General features: G+C 46.7%; 1 protein-coding gene across 2 annotated transcripts in view; it reads left to right on the top strand.

Moving 5' to 3' along the window:
- Positions 1 to 19,558, top strand: part of fam13a (family with sequence similarity 13 member A) — a 256,398-nt gene that overhangs the window by 21,491 nt on the left and 215,349 nt on the right. The window contains exon 1 of one of the 2 annotated variants that reach the window (XM_068045833.1): positions 19,281 to 19,477. The exons of the other annotated variant lie outside the window; for it this stretch is intronic. Coding sequence (XP_067901934.1) covers positions 19,451 to 19,477 — 27 coding nt within the window. The 5' untranslated portion in view covers positions 19,281 to 19,450. Of the gene's footprint in view, positions 1 to 19,280; positions 19,478 to 19,558 lie in introns of those variants that run through there. 2 annotated transcript variants of the gene reach the window in all.

Genomic DNA, 19,558 nt, shown 5'->3' with positions numbered 1-19,558 from the left:
CTTGGACAGGAACTTGCAGGTGGTGGTATTCCCATGCATCTGTTGCACTTGTCCTTCTAGGTGGTAGAGGTCACAGGTTTGGAAGGTGCTGTCTAAGGAGCCTTGGTGCGTTGCTGTAGTACATCTTGTAAATGGTACACACTGCTGCCACTGTGCTTCGGTGGTGGAGGGAGTGAATGTTTGTTGATGGGGTGGCAATCAAGCAGGCTGCTTTGGCCTAGATGGTGTTGAGCTTCTTGAGTGTTGTTGGAGCTGCTCCCATCCAGGCAAGTGGAGAGTATTCCATCACACTCCCATCTTGTGCCTTGTAGATGGTGGACAGGCTTTGGGGAGTCAGGAGGTGAGTTACATGCCGCAGGATTTCTAGCCTCTGACCTGCTCTTATAGCCATGGTATTTATATGGCTACTCCAGTTCAGATTCCGGTCAATGGGTGTTGATAGTGGGGGATTCAGCAATTGTAATGCCATTGGATGTCAAGGGGAGATGGTTAGATTCTCTCTTGGTTGATAGTCATTGCCTGGCACTTGTGTGGCACGAATGTTACTAACCACTTATCAGGCCAAGCCTGGATATTGTCCAGGTCTTGCTGCATTTCTACATGGACTGCTTCAGTATCTGAGGAGTCACGAATGGTACTGCACATTGTGCAATCATCAATGAACGTCCCCACTTCTGACCTTATGATTGAAGGAAGGTCATTGGTGAAACAGCTGAAGATGGTTGGGCCTAGGACACTACCCTGAGGAACTCCTACAGTGATGTCCTGAGGCTGAGATGATTGACCTGCAACAACAACCATCTTCCTTTGTGCTAGGTATGACTCCAACCAGTGGAGAGTTTTCCCCCTGATTCCCATTGACTCCAGTTTTGCTAGGGCTCCTCGATGCCATACTCGGTCAAATGCTGCTGCCTTGATGTCAAGGGCAGTCACTCACACCTCATCTCTTGAGTTCAGCTCTTTTGCCCATGTTTGAGCCAAGGCTGTAATGAGGTCAGGAGCTGAGTGGCCATGGCAGAACCCAAACTGAGTGTCACTGAGTAGGTTATTGCTAAGCAAGTGCCGCTTGACAGCACAGTTGATGACACTTTCCATCACTTTACTGATGATCGAGAGTAGACTGATGGGGCGGTAATTGGCCGGGTTGGATTTGTCCTGCTTTTTGTGTGCAGGACATACCTGGGCAATTTTCCACATTGCTGAATAGATACCAGTGTTGTAGCTGTACTGAAACAGCTTGGCTAGGGGCGCGGCATGTTCTGGAACACAGATCTTCAGTACTATTGCCGAAATGTTGTCAGGGCCCATAACCTTTACATTATCCAGTGCCTTCAGTCATTTCTTGATATCAGATAGAGAGAAGGCTGGCTTCTGTGATGCTGGGGACTTCAGGAGGAGGCCGAGATGGATCATCCACTCTGCACTTTTGGCTGAAGATTGTTGCAAATGCTTCAGCCTTATGTTTCGCACTGATGTGCTGGGCTCACCGATCAATGAGGATGGGGATATTTGTGGAGCCTCCTCCTCCAATTAGTTGTTTAATTGTCCACCACCATTCATGACTGGATGTGGCACGACTGCAGAGCTTAGATCTGATCCGTTGGTTATGGGGTCGCTTAGCTCTGTCTATTGCATGCTCCTAATGCTGTTTGGCAGGCAAGTAGTCCTGGGTTGTAGCTTCACCAGGTTGACACCTCATTTTGAGGTATGCCTGATGCTGCTCCTGGCATGCCCTCCTGCACTCTTCATTGAACCAGAGTTGGTATCCCGGCTTGATGGTAATGGTAGAGTGGGGGATATGCCGGGCCATGAGGTAACAGATTATGGTTGAATACAATTCTGCTGTTGCTGATGGTCCACAGCGCCTCATGGATGCCCAGCTTTGCATTGCTAGATCTGTTCGAAATCTATCCCATTTAGCACGGTGGCAGTGCCGCACAGCACAATGGAGGGTATCCTCAATGTGAGGCTGGAACTTCATCTCCACAAGGACTGTGTGCTGGTCACTCCTAACAATAATGTCATGGACAGATGCCTCTGTGACAGGCAGATTGGTGAGGACGAGGTCAAGTATTTTTTCCCCTCTTGTTGGTTCCCTCACCACCTGCCGCAGACCCAGTCTATCAGCATTGTCCTTTAAGACTCGGCCAGCTTGGTCAGTAGTGGTGCTACCAAGCCACACTTGGTGATGGGCATTGAAGTCCCCCACCCAGAGTACATTCTGTGCCCTTGCCACCCTCAGTGCTTCCTCCAGGTGGTATGCAACATGGAGTACTGATTCATCAGCTGAGGGCAGCGGTTGGTGGTGATCAGCAGGAGGTTTCTTTGCCCATGTTTGACCTGACGCCATGAGACTTCATGGGGTCCAGAGTCAATGTTGAATGCTCCCAGGGCTGTGCCGCCACCTCTGCTGGGTCTGACCTGCCAGTGGGACAGGACATAGCCAGGGGAGGTCATGGCTGTGTCTGGGACAATGTCAGTAAGGTATGATTCTGTGAGTATGACTATGTCAGGCTGCTGCTTGACTAGTCTGTGGGACAGCTCTCCCAACTTTGGTACAAGCCCCCAGATGTTAGTAAGGAGGACTTTGCAGGGTCAACACAGCTGAATTTGCCATTGTTGTTGCCAGTGCCTCGGTTGATCTGTCCAGTTTCATTCCTTATTGACTTTGTAGCAGTTTGATACAACTGAGTGGCTTGCTAGGCCATTTCAGAGGGCAGTTAAGAGTCAACCACATTGTTGTGGGTCTGGAGTCACATGTAGGCCAGACCAGGTAAGGACAGCGGATTTCATTCTCCTAAAGGACATTAGTGAACCAGATGGCAGATGGGTTTTTACGACAATGGTTTCATCAACAGATTAGATTTTAAATTCCAGATTAATTAATTGAATTCAAATTCCACTTTGCCATGGTGGGATTCGAAACCATGTCCCCAGAGCAATACCCTGGGTCTCTGGGTTATTAGTCAAGTGACAACACCACTATGCCACCGCCTCCCCATGGTACATGACATCCGTCACCTGCTTGATGCAGCGATGGGCCGCTGGCTGGGAGATCCCACAGATGGCTCCAGACAATCACTGGAACGAACATGAGGAGTAAATGTTGAGTGACACGGTCACCTTCACTGCCACAGTCAATGGGTGGCCGCCAGATCCCATTGGCCACAGTCCTCCTCCAGAATTCTGCACAGGTCCACAACCACTTGCCTGGTCAGACACAGTCTTCAGAGACACTGGTGCTCTGACATCTCCATGAAGCAAAGCTTCTGTCTGTAAACCCTTTCAGCTGAGTAACGCCTCCTGCAAACATTCGCCTGCATTCTTGGCCCTATGCACCCTCCTTGTCCGTGTCTCCTTGCATCCTCATGAGGCTGGCCCTCTGGCCACTGAAGCCTCGCTCTATATGGCTGAAAATGTCTTTCTCTTCCACTCTCCTCCTCACTAGGGGAGTCAAATTCTTGAGTGCAGATCACCCATGGAAAATTGGAGCCCTCAGCGCTCAAAGTCTCTCAACCCCCTAGTGCCACCCGCACTAGCTGAAGTGGACCTGGGAGTCACCCATCCCATCAGTGCCCTCCGATATGGGCTCATACTCTGCAATCCTTAACTTTTTAATGCTTTGCTTATCTGAACCTCAGCCTGCCTGGTTGACAATGCAGCTGTACTCAATGGCTACCACTTACAGCCAACCCTCACCTGCCGCTGAGCTCTCACCTCCATTTAGCAGGCAAGCCGCTGGTGCTCTGTGGAACCCGTGCACCTCAGGGAAAATTAAAATGCACCTCAATATCGCTTCACAGCCTGAATTGCCTGCCCGCTGATGTCCTGGGCGTTCCTAACTCTGCTGCCTGACTGCCCCTGAGAAATTTGTCCCATGGTGGGAAGACATCAAGGTTCATTTTACTGACCCCACCACTCCCACCACCAAGCTTGTTACCACTCGGCCAGTAAAACTCTGCCCCACCATCCAAACCCGTGACCTCTACCACCTAGAAGGACAAGGGCAGCAGATACATGGGAACATCACCACCTGAAAGTTCCCCTCCAAGTCACTCACCATCCTGACTTGGAACTATATCGCCGTTCCTTCACTATCACTGGGTCAAAATCCTGGAACTTGCTTCCTAACAGCACTGTGGATGTACCTACACCACATGGACTGCAGCAGTTCAATAAGATGGCTCGCCACCACCTTCTCAAGGGCAATTAGATGGGCAATAAATGCTGGCCTAGCCAGCAATGCCCACATCCCATGAACGAATATTAAAAAAAGCCTGGCTCCAGTGGTGTTGGTTATTTTGCCACTCATCCATTTGGTGTTTGTAGATACCTGCTGTGCACAAATATGTTTGCCTGCAGAACAACAATGACTGCACTTCGAAAGCAATTCACTGGTTATCAATTGCTTCATTGCATAAGGCTTTCTAAAAAAAAAGTTTTTTTTTCTTTTTCTCAAACCCTGGCCACATTTCTCTTTTCAAGCCGTGCTCAAAAACGAAATCTTGCCTGTGCCTTCAGTCACCTCCCTGGCCCTCCTCCAATACTCCTGTTTAGTGTCTACTGCCCTATTTGTGGAGAGCCTCAAAATGTTTTGCTGCATTTAAAGGCACCACGTTTGTGAAAATGGAAGCAGGAAGCACTCATACTGGTGGCAGAAAACACCAAATCATTCAGGAGGGGATTTTCAGGTTCCATATTTCCTAGTGTAAAGGCTGTGGCTAATCTGCAATGGATATTAATGAGACATTCCACAGAACAGGAAATGTCAACTGAATCGATTATAGCTTCAGAGCTCAGGATAAGTGCTGGTCGGGTTTGGCCTGAACTCCATTTGTTTTTGGAATTACTGCAAGGTGAATGCTTACCTCTTGGGCCAACAGTATGCTTGGGGGTAGGAGAGACTCCTTTTACTGAAAGGGGGCTGGGAAGCTGGGCTGGAGCTGCACCATGCTGGCCATGTCTGATCTTGTTTGATCTCCAACATTAAACAAGGTTGGGTCCAGTTAGTAGTTGGGTGGAGTCCAGTGAACCAACAGTATAACCTGCATAAGAACTGCTATTTCTTTATGCAGTACTATCTAGGTGGCATAAAAACGGAGCTTCCATTTTGTGTTAACTGAGGCATTTTCCTGTGTGATATTTTCATTTTGTAATGCCCTTAAATGAACAGACCTCTCTCATGTTGTGGCTTAGTGGGTAGCACTCTTACCAGTGACTCGGAAGCTGTTTCAAGTTCCACTCCAAGAGCACGTTATCCAGCTGACAGTCCAGTGTAGTACTGAGGGAGTGCTGCACGATCTGAGGTGCTGCCTTTGGATGAGACTAGGTCCTGCATTCCCTCTAAGGTGGTCAAAAGATCCCATCGCACTATTTGAAGAAGAACAGGCGAGTTCTCTTGGGGGCCTGGCCATGGTTTATCCCTCAATCAACACCTACAAAGGTTGATCTAGTTTTTTTATTGCTGCTTGTGGGAGCTTGCTGTGCGCAATTTGGCTGCAGTGTTTCCGATATCACAGCAGTGACTACACTTCAAAAGTACTTAATTGGCTGTAAAGCACTTTGGGGCATCCTGAACTTATAAAAGATGCTATCTAAAAGCACGTTTGTCCGTTCTTTCTTTTCAGATCACTCCCCGTGTTTTTTGAGATTGTCTTCACTGGCTGTGCCATTGAGGTAATTACTCAGCAATGAACTTGGGATGACAAACAGAAAACCCCAGCTGTTAATTATTTTTATGCTATTGGATCTATTCCGCAGCCTCCACTGGATCCTCTCTCTTCTGTCCTCAATAAGCGACAGAGCATCACAATTGATCTGGTTCGAGACATAAACTATGAAACAAAATTTTTTTTTAACAATCAATAGCACTGACCAATGGCATTCTTCCTGGTCAGTTCAGATTGGAGCTATGGGTGGCTTGATCTGTGGCTCAGAACTGCTTGCCAAGATCAAACTCAATTCAGATTATTTTAAAAATATGCCGTTTGCCTTTGTCTCAACGATCTGCTTCAGATTATAACCAAATTAGCAGCCTCGTGTCAAACTGGTGCAGTGTTGAAATGAACAAACACATTTAAATTCCTGCAGGTCTCCACATGGGAAACTGCTGTATAGAAGCACTGGCGCATGTCTTGTGATATATTGTCTGTGAGGCTGACCTGTTTCAGCTAACGAGGATGATCTTTCATGATATTATGCTTCGTGTTTCGAAAGAATCAATTCGTTTCTCCTCCTCTGCTTTTAATAACCTCCTTAAAGCCTACCTCTTTGCATAGAGTTATATCAAATATCCAGCACCAAAATAGACCAATTGACCCAACCAGTCCATGCCATCGTTTATGCACCACTCAAGCCTCACAAGAACACAAGAAATAGGAGCAAGGATAGACCATATGGCCCATCGAGCCTGCTCCGCCATTCAATACGATCATGGTTGATCTTAGGCTTCAACTCCACCTTCCTGCCCGCTCGCCACATGCCTTGATTCCCTGAGAGACCAAAACTCTGCTTATCCCAGCCTTAAATGTATTCAATGATGGAGCAGCCACAACTCTCTGGGATGGAGAATTCCAAAGATTCACAACTCTTGAGTGAAGTGATTTCTCGTCATCTTCGTCCTAAATGATCGACCCCGATCCTCAGACTGTGCCCCCGTGTTTTAGAATCCTCGACCAGCAGAAACTATCTCTCAGTGTCTACCCTATCCAACCCTTCAGAATATTGTATGGTTCAATGAGATTCCATGGTATCTTAATACCAGTTAATGGAATTATCCCACAGTGCTTATTTTACTCTGGATCCTATGTAACTGCACTCGCCAAACCTTTTCCTTTGGGCTGCGGTTTGGTCGTAAAGAGGGGAACCTGAGAGACTCTTAAGTCAACAAATTCAACATAGAAAGGGGATTAAACCTGGAGCCTTCCTGTACCAGTTAGCTCAGTACCATATTGAGATGGACATTGACTGAGCCCCTCTTGCTCAGCTGTAGATGTATACTGAGTGGGGCGACATTGGCATCTCTTCTCTCACTCCTCTGGGTCAGGTGACTTTTCCCTGATGCTCTATCTTTCTCTGGGTTTTGTTAGGATAAAATTGGTAGCTGATGTGCATCTGAGAATCCTTTTTGTTCTACATTTGACCTCACAGAATATCCATCCAGCACTGAGGTGAAGTATTAACATGAGGTATAAATTCAATATATTTAACAGCGGTTCTAATAGTTTTGAGTTTATAAATAAATCAGAAATTGATGAGGCAGCACTTTACCTGCAGAATGTTGCACAATGTCCGTTGCAAAGAGGGTGAGAATTTTACAGTTCTCACATCGAGTGGTGTGTGTAATGGAGTAGCGGATTTGAGAAAATATTAAGATGTAATGCTTTTGTTATATCTTGTTATATTAGTCGTAAAGAGCTAAGAACTAGTTAGCTAGGAACTAATTGTTATGTGCAATTGTGTCCCTGGGGCCAAATTTCACTGCTGCACTGCAGTCATGTGATGTGTAACGCTACACCACTCAAGCGCAGTTCTTACCAGGCAGCATAACAAGCTGTATTAAACACAAAGAGCTCCAGCTTTTCCAAGTCTACAGTGTAATTATTTCTATCTTATGGGAATCAGGAGATATAATATGGTGGCAGTAGGTGTCTGTGAGTAAACCTAAAACATTTTAAATGAATTTAATGCTGAATTAGATTGAAAAAAATCAACTAGTTTTAGTGCGAGAGAGAAAATGACTGAGTTGTGCAAAAAAACAAAATGTCAGCTGGCATAGCAATGAATGCACAGCTACAGCTCATAGTCATTTGGAAAGCAGATGATGTCATAGAGGCATTTGAGAAGTTTAACCAAAACTGCAGATTGACATTTAATAGTTTTCTAAAAGGCACTAGCGATGAAGAGAGGGTCAGCTATATCCTTCTGTGGGAAGGAGATATAAGATTAAATTTGTTTAATAGCTGGGAGCAGAGCGAAGAGGACAGCAAAAACCCAGACAGCATTTTTGAAAAATTCAGCACCCATCTCCAGCCAAAACCAAATTATTGGATCCACCAATATGAATGCCAAGGCCTCAGACAGGAATTAGGTGAGCCTATTGACAATTTCGTAGCCAGAAAATGTAAATTTAAGGACACAGATGAAAGGCTGATAGATCAGCTAATTTGGGTTCTGCACACCTTGAAATACAAAAAGCGCTAATTGGAAAGGACAAGCTCACAATATCGCAGGCTGCAGACACTGCTGGAGCACATGAAGCCACAAGCAGACAGATGAAGACATTGACTAGCTAAAAGGCTAGCCTTCAGTCAAGAGAAAGGCAGCAGGTTTGATGCACTGAAACAAAAGAATGCACACCAGACAGAAAAAAGACTTGCAGGAGCTGTGGACGACCACATGAATTCACAGACAGAAGGAAATGTCCCCATATGGATCAATCTGCAGAGCTTTCAGAAAAGCCAATCACTGGGAAGAGATGTGCAGAACAAAGAAAGAAGGTGGTCGACAACTCACCAGGGAGAGATTAGCAGGGCAAATGAGTATGAAATGAAACCAAAACATCCATACCCTGGAAGATGACAATGAGTTTGAGAACACGATTGACATAGGAACCATACAATTACATGACATGTCTGGATGCAGCTGTTCCCAGAGAAAGGAAATTCACACGACCATTCAGATCAGGAAGAGGATGGGAAATAAGTTCACAACAATAAATCTAAAGGTGAAGATTGATACTGGAGCACAGAGTAACATCATCCCGCTCAGACTATACCAGACAATCTTTCTTTAAAGTTTGGAAGAAAGTGGCTATCCAAGGAAAGCTGGTCTGAAATCGAACAACATCATGCTAACGGCATACAGGGGAACTGAGATTCGGCAGCCAGGGACAACCCAAATCAGAGGGACACACAAAGGAAAAGATGTTAATTGTATGCCACTAAAACCAATGGTCCTGCTATCCTGTGGTTGAGCAGTTGCGAAGAGCTGCAGATTATCTCAGTAAACCATGAGGTGAAGGAGGCAACACTGAGGGCTGAAAATCGTCCGCCCATTGAAAAGCGCCCTCCAATCAGAAGCAAAGAAGATCTAGGTATAAAGATTCATCACCTAGTGCATGTAACACCACTGAAACTGAATCAAGGTAGAGATGAGACCAGCAAAGAGGAGGAGTTAAGATGCTTTCTCAACAAGTGATCCAGGATGGATGGCCTGATAAAATACAGCAAACACAGCCAGCAATATGGCAGTACTGGTCTATCAGAGATGACATCTCACTAGACAATGGTGTTCTGCGAGCCGGATCCAGAATAGTCATACACAAAACAATGCAGGATGAACTTCTCCAGAAGATACATGAAGGCCACATAGGACTGGAGAAGTGTAAGCTCAGAGCCAGATCAGCTGTATACTGGATAGGCATATGCAAAGACATTGAAAATATGGTGTCTACATGCAATGTATGCCAGAAGTACTGAGACATACAGCAAAAAGAGAAGATGGTAGATACTGAAGTACCACCCAGACCATGACATACTGTAGGAGCTGATTTATTCACATACATTCAAGAATGGTACCTCATAGTCGCAGACTACTACTCAAAGTTCCCTTTTATCCGAAAGGCGAAAGACTTGAGAGCCATAACAATCCTCTCAGCAGTACGAGTTATGTTCACTCAAGGAAGGGAGTCCTAAAAGATTAATATGTGACAATGGCACCCAATTCACATCCAGATAACTTAAGGAGTTTTCTGAACAGTATGGGTTCCAAACTATCACCTCAACATGGCACTACCCACGGGAACACGGGTTTATGGAAATGCATGTCCAGACAGTCAAAAGAACACTTGGAAAATGCTGAGAGATGAAGGAAAACCCGAACCTGGCCTTATTGTCACTGTGATCCACACCTTTCAAGGCTGACATGAAATCACCTGCAGAGCTGTTGAATGGAAGAACGTATAAGAAAACTCTGCCAAGCACAATACATCCTCCAAGTAACCAGGAGGAAGTGACAACAACTCACTGAAACAAGAGGAGATCAACGCTTCAAAAAGCAGGCTAAATCCCTACCGAGCTGTCGAAAGGACAAACCGTACAGGTACAGGGTCCTGTCATGCAACAAGAAGTGCAATGATGAAAAATTATGGACAAAAACTGAAGAGTTATCAAATTACATAGAATATTCAGCACGGAAAGAGGCGATTCCACCCAACCAGTTCATGCCAGCATTTATGCTCCACTTGAGCCTCTTCCCATCCTTTCTTATCTAACTCTATCATTGTAGCCCTCTATTCTCTCCTCCATCATATGCTAATCCAGACTCCCTTTAAATATATCTATACTACTCACCTCAATTACTTCCTATGGCAGTGAATTCCACATTCTCACCACTCTCTGGGTAAAGAACTGTCTTCTGAATTCCCTATTTGATTTCTTGGTGACTACCTTATATTGATGGTCTGTAGATTTTCTCTTCCCCACAGGTGGAAACACTCTCTCTGTCTCTACTCTATCAAAACCTTTCATAATTTTAAAGAGCTCTATTAGTTTATCCCTCAGTCTTCTCTTTTCAAGAGAAAAGAGATCCAACCTGTTCATCCTTTCCTGATTGCATTTCCGGTATCATCCTTGTAAATCTTTTTTGCATCCTCTCCAGTGCTTCGATATCTTTTTTATAATATGGCAACCAGAACTGTGCACAGTCCTCCAAATGTGGTCTAACCAAGGTTCAATACAAGTTTAGCATAAGCTCTACTTCTCTATTGTATCCCTTTAGAAATAAATCCTGATGCTTGGGTTACTTCTTTATGGCCATATTTGAACCCGCTTTCCCCTCCCTTCCCCTTCCCCCCTTTCCACCCCACCCCTTCCCCTTCCCTGCTCCACCCTCTCAGCTCACCCCCTCACAACCCCGTCCCAGCCCCCCCCTTGCACCATCTTCTCCCAGCACCCCCTTCCCCTGCACCCCCCCCACACCCTTACAGCCCCCTTCCCAGCGCCCCCTCGCACCCCCCTCCCTCCACCCCTCCCCCTCGCATCCCCTCCTCCCACCGGCATCATCCTACACCTGTGTAGGGGCCCTAACAACCCCACTGCCTTGTGGGCATCTTGGGAGAGACAAAGGCTAAGGGAGTAAACCCTAACAGAAAATCCGGAGCAGAACCTCGTAGGCGGTCATGTGTCACCTTTGGCATGTTTCCGGCAGTTCCTGCAGTCATATCGGTGCCAAACGTTGTGCTCTACACTCCTTTGGTCCCCACCAGAAAGGCCGAGAGGGGGGTTTTGACGACTGGGCAACTCTCAACCTCCATAAATTCGCCCAGGCATGCGCCATGGAGAGGTCACTCCATAGTTGCCTCACAGCGACTGAAACAACACGGAAGGCAGCAGTTACGAGTTATAAGTCCAGATAAATTGGCGTAGAAACTGGGCGCCACGGGTTGCCTTTGTCGGTGGGAGAGGTCATCGCACCTCACTGGACAGCTACTGCCCGCCTCGAACCGGGCAGCCCCCGGTCAATAATGTTCTGTCCCTCCACAGTCTACCTGCTTCAATGGGTGCTTGGAGCTCAGGGTCATTGCCCGAAAGGTGGACTGAAACACCACACCAAACAACACGAAAAAAGGAAAGAAAGTACCAGCCCTTCGCTTTGCAAGCTGGAACATCAGAACTATGTGTCCTGGCCTGTCGGAAGACCTTACACAAATCAACGATTCTCAGAAGACCGCCATCATTAACAGCGAGCTCAGTAGACTCAATGTAGACATTGCAGCACTTCAGGAGACACGCCTCCCCGTGAGTGGATCTCTAGCAGAGCAAGACTACACCTTCTTCTGGCAGGGCAGGGATCCTGAAGAACCAAGACAGCATGGAGTGGGCTTCGCCATCAGAAACTCCTTGCTCAGCATGATAGAGCCGCCCTCAAATGGCTTGGAACGCATACTGTCCATCCGACTGCTCACCACCTCTGGTCCAGTACACCTGCTCAGCATCTATGTTCCAACACTCTGCTCCCCACCTGAAGCTAAAGATCAGTTCTACGAGGAACTCCATAACATCATTAGCAGCATCCCCAACTCCGAACACCTATTCCTGCTGGGGGAATTTAATGCCAGGGTTGGGGCCGACCATGACTCATGGCCCTCCTGCCTTGGGCGCTATGGCGTTGGAAGGATGAATGAGAACGGGCAGAGGCTGCTTGAGTTGTGTACCTATCATAACCTCTGCATCACCAACTCGTTCTTTCACACTAAACCCTGTCACCATGTTTCATGGAGGCACCCAAGATCGCGTCGTTGGCACCAGCTAGACTTCATTGTCACAAGGCGAGCCGCCTTAAACAGTGTTCAAATCACACGCAGCTTCCACAGTGCGGACTGCGACACCGACCACTCCCTAGTGTGCAGCAAGGTTAGACTCAGACCAAAGAGGTTGCATCATTCCAAGCAGAAGGGCCACCCGCGCATCAACACGAGCAGAATTTCTCACCCACAGCTGTTACAAAAATTTCTAAATTCCCTTGTGTCAGCCCTTCAAAACACTCCCACAGGGGATGCTGAGACCAAGTGGGCCCACATCAGAGACGCCATCTATGAGTCAGCTTTGACCACCTATGGCAAAAGTGCGAGGAGAAATGCAGACTGGTTTCAACCTCATCATGAAGAGCTGGAACCTGTCATAGCCGCTAAGCGCATTGCACTGTTGAACTACAAGAAAGCCCCCAGCGAGTTAATATCCGCAGCACTTAAAGCAGCCAGAAGCACTGCACAAAGGACAGCCAGGCGCTGCGCAAACGACTACTGGCAACACCTATGCAGTCATATTCAGCTGGCCTCAGACACCGGAAACATCAGAGTGTATGATGGCATTAAGAGAGCTCTTGGGCCAACCATCAAGAAGATCGCCCCTCTCAAATTTAAATCAGGGGACATAATCACTGACCAACGCAAACAAATGGACCGCTGGGTTAAGCACGACCTAGAACTGTACTCCAGGGAGAATGTTGTCACTGAGACTGCCCTCAATGCAGCCCAGCCTCTACCAGGCATGGATGAGCTGGACATACAGCCAACCAAATCGGGAACTCAGTGATGCCATTGATTCTCTAGCCAGCGGAAAAGCCCCTGGGAAGGACAGCATTACCCCTGAAATAATCAAGAGTGCCAAGCCTCCTATACTCTCAGCACTACATGAACTGCTATGCCTGTGCTGGGACGAGGGAGCAGTACCCCAGGACATGCGCGATGCCAACATCATCACCCTCTATAAAAACAAAGGTGACCGCGGTGACTGCAACAACTACCGTGGAATCTCCCTGCTCAGCATAGTGGGGAAAGTCTTTGCTCGAGTCGCTCTAAACAGGCTCCAGAAGCTGGCTGAGCGTGTCTACACTGAGGCACAATGTGGCTTTCGAGCAGAGAGATCCACCATTGACATGCTGTTCTCCCTTCGTCAGATACAGGAGAAATGCCATGAACAACAGATGCCCCTCTACATTGCTTTCATTGATCTCACCAAAGCCTTTGACCTCGTCAGCAGACGTGGTCTCTTCAGACTACTAGAAAAGATTGGATGCCCACCAAAGCTACTAAGTATCATCACCTCATTCCATGACAATATGAAAGGCACAATGCAACATGGTGGCTCCTCATCAGACCCCTTTCCTACCCTGAGTGGTGTGAAACAGGGCTGTGTTCTTGCACCCACACTTTTTGGGATTTTCTTCTCCCTACTGCTTTCACATGCGTTCAAGTCCTCGGAAGAAGGAATTTTCCTCCACACAAGATCAGGGGGCAGGTTGTTCAACCTTGCCTGTCTAAGAGCGAAGTCCAAAGTACGGAAAGTCCTCATCAGGGAACTCCTCTTTGCTGACGATGCTGCTTTAACATCTCACACTGAAGAGTGTCTGCAGAGTCTCATCGCAGGTTTGCGGCTGCCTGCAATGAATTTGGCCGAACCATCAGCCTCAAGAAAACGAACATCATGGGGCAAGACGTCAGAAATGCTCCATCCATCAATATTGGCGACCACGCTCTGGAAGTGGTTCAAGAGTTCACCTACCTAGGCTCAACTATAACCAGTAACCTGTCTCTAGATGCAGAAATCAACAAGCGCATGGAAAAGGCTTCCACTGCTATGTCCAGACTGGCCAAGAGAGTGTGGGAAAATGGAGCACTGACACGGAACACAAAAGTCCAAGTGTATCAAGCCTGTGTCCTCAGTACCTTGCTCTATGGCAGCGAGGACTGGACAACATATGTCAGCCAAGAGCGACGTCTCAATTCATTCCATCTTCGCTGCCTCCGGAGAATACTTGGCATCAGGTGGCAGGACCGTATCTCCAACACAGAAGTCCTCGAGGCGGCCAACATCCCCAGCTTATACACACTACTGAGTCAGCAGCGCTTGAGATGGCTTGGCCACGTGAGCCGCATGGAAGATGGCAGGATCCCCAAAGACACATTGTACAGCGAGCTCGCTACTGGTATCAGACCCATCGGCCGTCCATGCCTCCACTTTAAAGACGTCTGCAAACGCGACATGAAATCCTGTGACATTGATCACAAGTCGTGGGAGTCAGTTGCCAGCGTTCGCCAGAGCTGGCGGGCAGCCATAAAGGCGGGGCTAAAGTGTGGCGAGTCGAAGAGACTGAGCAGTTGGCAGAAAAAAAGACAGAGGCGCAAGGGAAGAGCCAACTGTGTAACAGCCCCGACAAACAAATTTTTCTGCAGCACCTGTGGAAGAGCCTGTCACTCTAGAATTGGCCCTTATAGCCACTCCAGGCGCTGCTTCACAAACCACTGACCACCTCCAGGCGATTACCCATTGTCTCTCGAGACAAGGAGGCCAAATAACCTAAGTCGCTACTTTTAGTGATTGTGTATTTTTATTCCCACACTCCTTTGGTCTTTCAGCCCATTTAGATTCTTATTCAATTAATATGTGACCTCTTTATTTTTCTTAACAAAATGTAACACCTCACACTTATTTGTGTTGAAATTCATTTGCCAATTATATGCCCATTCTTCAAATTTATTAATGCCCTCTTGTAGTTTGTTGTAGTTGTCCTCAGCATTGGCTATTCCCCCACAAATTGGTGTAATCCTCAAATTTAGAAATTGAGTTTTTGATTCCAAAGTCTAAATCGTTAATATAAATTGTGAACAACAGTGGTTCCAGCGCTGATCCTTGAGGTACCCCACTTTCCACCTTCTGCCACTCTGAATAGCTAATCTTTACACCCCATATTCAGCTTTCTGTCTTACAGCCAGCTAGCTATCCACTCTACTACTTGTCCCCTGACTCTGCATGCTCTTATTCATTAGTCTATTTTGTGACACTTTATCGAAGACCTTTTGGAAATCTAGATAAATTACAGCTACTCCATTACCCTTATCTACACTATTACCACTTCAAAGAATTCAATTTAACATTCCTGGAGACTCTAGGACAATCCTGGAGGATTGGTAATGCTACTGTAACCAGGCTCTGCACTACCTTTACTTTGCTGCCCTGAACTTTAGAATTGTCTTTACTTGAATCTACTTTGAAAAGGAAAAAACAATTGCAGGGCTATGGGGAAAGAGTAGAGAACGTGGAACTAAATGGAAAGCTCTTTCAAAGAGCCAACACAACCATGATGGGCTGAATGGCCTCCTTCTGTGCTGTAACATTCTATAATTCTATGATTCTAATTCTGTCGGCCCTGATCTCCAAACTCTGCCGGTTACCCGGGTTACAAACAGACTCCACTACATGACTGCGAGTGCAGCAGTAAACCTTGCATCTGTTAGCACACAGCTACCTGGAACTGTTTGTGGAACCTTCTTTGTACTAGGTTTATTGTGTGGAATGTTACACTGACATTAGTTGGCCCTGTGGATGATGAAGCTTTGGGACCTATACCCCTCGGTGAGGTGACAGCTTTTCAATGTCTGGAGTGACTTGGCTGTAGCAGGTAGCCAGCGGTGGTTATAACACCGTCGTTCAGCTTTGTGGACGGGAGTTCTTTGTGGAGGTTTCAATATATCCTCACCAAAGATCCACAGGAGAGATCCTGTGGTGTTGCTTTGTTGGATCGAAACTGTGATGAAACTATTTTGTGGAACTTAAAATACTGAGCAGGAAATATTTGCTTTCCAGTGTTTGTGAACAAACAAGGAAGCAAGTGTGTTTGTATTTGGCTTTTTTTTATATACTGACTTTTAATTCTTTGAGTCACTGAATTCTCTTTTCTTTGAGAGATATGAGGAACACTCATAAGAGGGAGAGGTTACAAGGAGATCCAGAATGTTGATATCCGGGTTATGTTGTTAATGGTTCTAACACAGCTCATGGCAGGAACTCGGTTTTTTAACGTATCAGCACTGACTAAGTGGGTAAGACTCTCAGCTCTGAGTCCAGGGGGTTGTGGGTTCAAGTCCAGAGAATTGAGTCCTATCATGGCGGCTGGCATATCAGTGTAGTACTGAGGGAGTGCTGCACTATTTGGGGTGCTGCCTTTCGGATGATTTGTTAAATTAATGCCCCGTCTGCCCTCTCAGGTGTGTGTAAAAGATCCCTCAGTGCTTTTTGATGAACAGCAATGTAGTTCTCCCCAGTGTCCTGGACAATATTTATTCCCAAACTAACACCACCAAAGCAGATCATCTAGTCACTTATGCGATTGCTGTTTGTGGGAGCTTGCTGTGCACAAATTGGCTACCATGTTTCCCACGTTAAGTTGTCACACTTCCAAAGTATTTTAATTGTCTGTAAAGCGCCAATGTTGTGAAAGGTATATTATAAATCCAAGTCTTTCTTTTTCACTGCTGTCAAAATCATTCCCGTATTTATTGTTTACTCCGTTGTGAAGCGCGGGAATGGAATACATGTCCAAATCTTCTCCCTTATCCTGGACTGGAAAAAACCCTGACTCCAACATTCCAGTAGAGTATTTGTATTCACTGATCCATTGTGGTGGTGAAGAGAGAGGTGAGATTTTGGAAGGAAATCGAGAAGAAATGTTTTTGTTCACATATCCTATTCTGCACCAAGTCCCGCTCACTCATCACCCCTGGCCTCAATGATCTACATTGGCTCCTGATCGTCCCAACCCCTATAATATAAAATCTCATCCTTCATTGTCCTTTTCTTTGTTGATGACTAGGCCAGCATTTATTGCCCATCCCTAACTGCCATGGAATTGAGTAACTTGCTAGGCCATTTCAGAGGGCATTTAAGAGTCAACCACATTGCTGTGGATCTGGAGTCACATGTAGGCCAGACCAGGTCAGGACAGCAGATTTCCTTCCCTAAAGGACACTAATGAACCAGATGTGTTTTTACAACAGAGGGCACTGTGAGCAGCACAGCCTCATAGCACCAGGAACACAGGTTTGATTCTGGGTACTGCCTGTGCGGAGTTTGCAAGTTCTCCCTGTGACTGTGTGGGTTTTCGCCTGGTGCTCTGGTTTCCTCCCACAGCCAAAGGCTTACAGGTGATGTGTAAATTGGCCATTGTAAATTGCCCCTAGTGTCGGTAGGTGGTAGGGAATATGGGATTACTGTAGTGTTATAGTATAAATGGGTGGTTGTTGGGCGGCACAGACTTGGTGGGCTGAAGGACCTGTTTCAGTGCTGTATCTCTAAATAAAACAATTGACAATGGTTTTGTGGTCACCATTACACTAATTTTTATTTTAGCTCCTGATGTATTGATTAAATTCAAATTTCACCATCTGCCATGGTGGGATTTGAATCCATACCCCCAGAGCATTAGCCTGGGCTCTGAATTACTAGTCCAGTGACATTACCACTACGCCACCATCTTCATGCTCCTATTCATCTCTGGATCCTTCTCTAGCCCCAAGAACTTGTCATTCCTCCAACTCTGACCTCTTGTGTCCCCAACTCCCTTCTTGCGTCCTTTGGTTGCCATACCTTTAGTTGCCCAGGCCCCATTCTCTGACATTCTCTCCAACTCCTACTCCTCCTTTGAGACCCTTCTTAAAATCCACCTTTTTGATCTAGCCTTTGATCAGCCCTCCTATTTTTGTATCTTCTTCTTGAGCATTGTATCCATTTGTTGTCTGGTTATATTCCTGCAAAGCCCCTTGGGATGTTTCTCTGCATTAAAGGTGCTCTGTAGATGCAATTTATTGTTGCTACTGTGTCTTGTTCACTTTAACAATTAATATATAAGGAACAAACTGTGCAGGGGCTGAATGTCCTCGAGCTTTCTATTGGACTCTCACCATAACTCTAGTGGGGCGTCTATGAGAAAGGTCGGGACTTCACCCTATTTGGGAAAATATGGTTGCTCTTGTAGAGGGAAGTAGCCTGTGCCTGCCAATCCTGACAAGGCCAGTCCAAGAGGGTCATGTGGTGGGAGGGTGGAGTAAATGCAGGGGTTTCCTACACTGCAAGTTTCCACTTCTCTGGTCCATAAGAGACTCGGCCCAGTATGCCAAGTAAGATGAGACATAACAGGCACTGGAGTGGCGCCAGGTGGTATTACCATGGTCGTGGGGGTGACTGGGGGGGGGATAACCCTGGGCCACTGAAATGTTTTCAAACAAATTTTAGAATCAGTCTGTTACATTTTGGAAGCGGACATCCAAGATGTGGCAGTAGTGACCAGAACTGCACAAATCAGACGCTCTCCCAAACTCCCCAATTGTGGTCAACACTGCAGGGTACCATCAGGGGGCGATCTCAGTGTATCTCACAGGATCAAGCACTCCATCCTCTCCGGGCCTGGCAGGGGGGCTTTTTGGGCCGTGGTCTGGCTAAAAAATTCCCATCCCACTTGGATGAAGATGATCCATTATTGTCCAGGATCCAGGGAGCGGTTATTGTTCCGCAAGGGTGCTTAGGGTCAGAGAACCAAGGCAGCTAAATGGAGCTGAGATACAGATCACCCACAATTTAACTGAATGGCGGAACAGGCTCGAGGGGCCGAATGGCCTCCTCCTTTGATCCTGTGAGGCGTCTCTTGCCCTGTCGTTGACACTGCCTGATCGCAGCATTGGCAAGCTGAAAGTGCTGTAAAGGAATTGTTGAGCGTGCCCCTTGGGGAACCGTCACAGTTTCAGGCTGACTTTACTGTCTGCTGGAGCAGTTCAAGACTTTTTTCGTGAAGGGGGGAAAAAAACTGGCCTGGTCACGTGATCTGATGTCAGGCTGTCAGCAGGCTAACTGCGGATCAAATTTCCACTCAAGAGCAGAAATCCTAGCTGTGTGTGTGTGTTTGGATACAGGCTGCTGCTGTTAACAGTACACCAAGGAAAAGGATTTTAATTGCGCTTTAAAAGTTCAACCAGCTTCTCAGAATCTCGGAGAGTTTTTAATCATCATTGCAACTGATCTGTATGCTCGGTCTGGCTCCTTGACGCCTGCTGGCCCTGCTGCATGGGTTTTCTCCGTCTTCAGTTCTTCAGGTTCTCCTTGGATGCATTTCCTGGAACATGGGAGCAGGAGCGATCACTGTCTGTGTGAGTACAGGCAGCCCATTATGTTAAAGACTTGATACTGTGCAGGAGAGCTCGCCAACTGCTGTGGAATTTCCCTCCAGA

The sequence above is a fragment of the Heterodontus francisci genome, chromosome 1 (genome assembly GCF_036365525.1).
Source record: "Heterodontus francisci isolate sHetFra1 chromosome 1, sHetFra1.hap1, whole genome shotgun sequence".
Taxonomy (NCBI): Eukaryota; Metazoa; Chordata; class Chondrichthyes; order Heterodontiformes; family Heterodontidae; genus Heterodontus; species Heterodontus francisci.
Note: the sequence above shows the minus strand (reverse complement) of the source record. Positions and strands in the feature narration are given on the sequence as shown.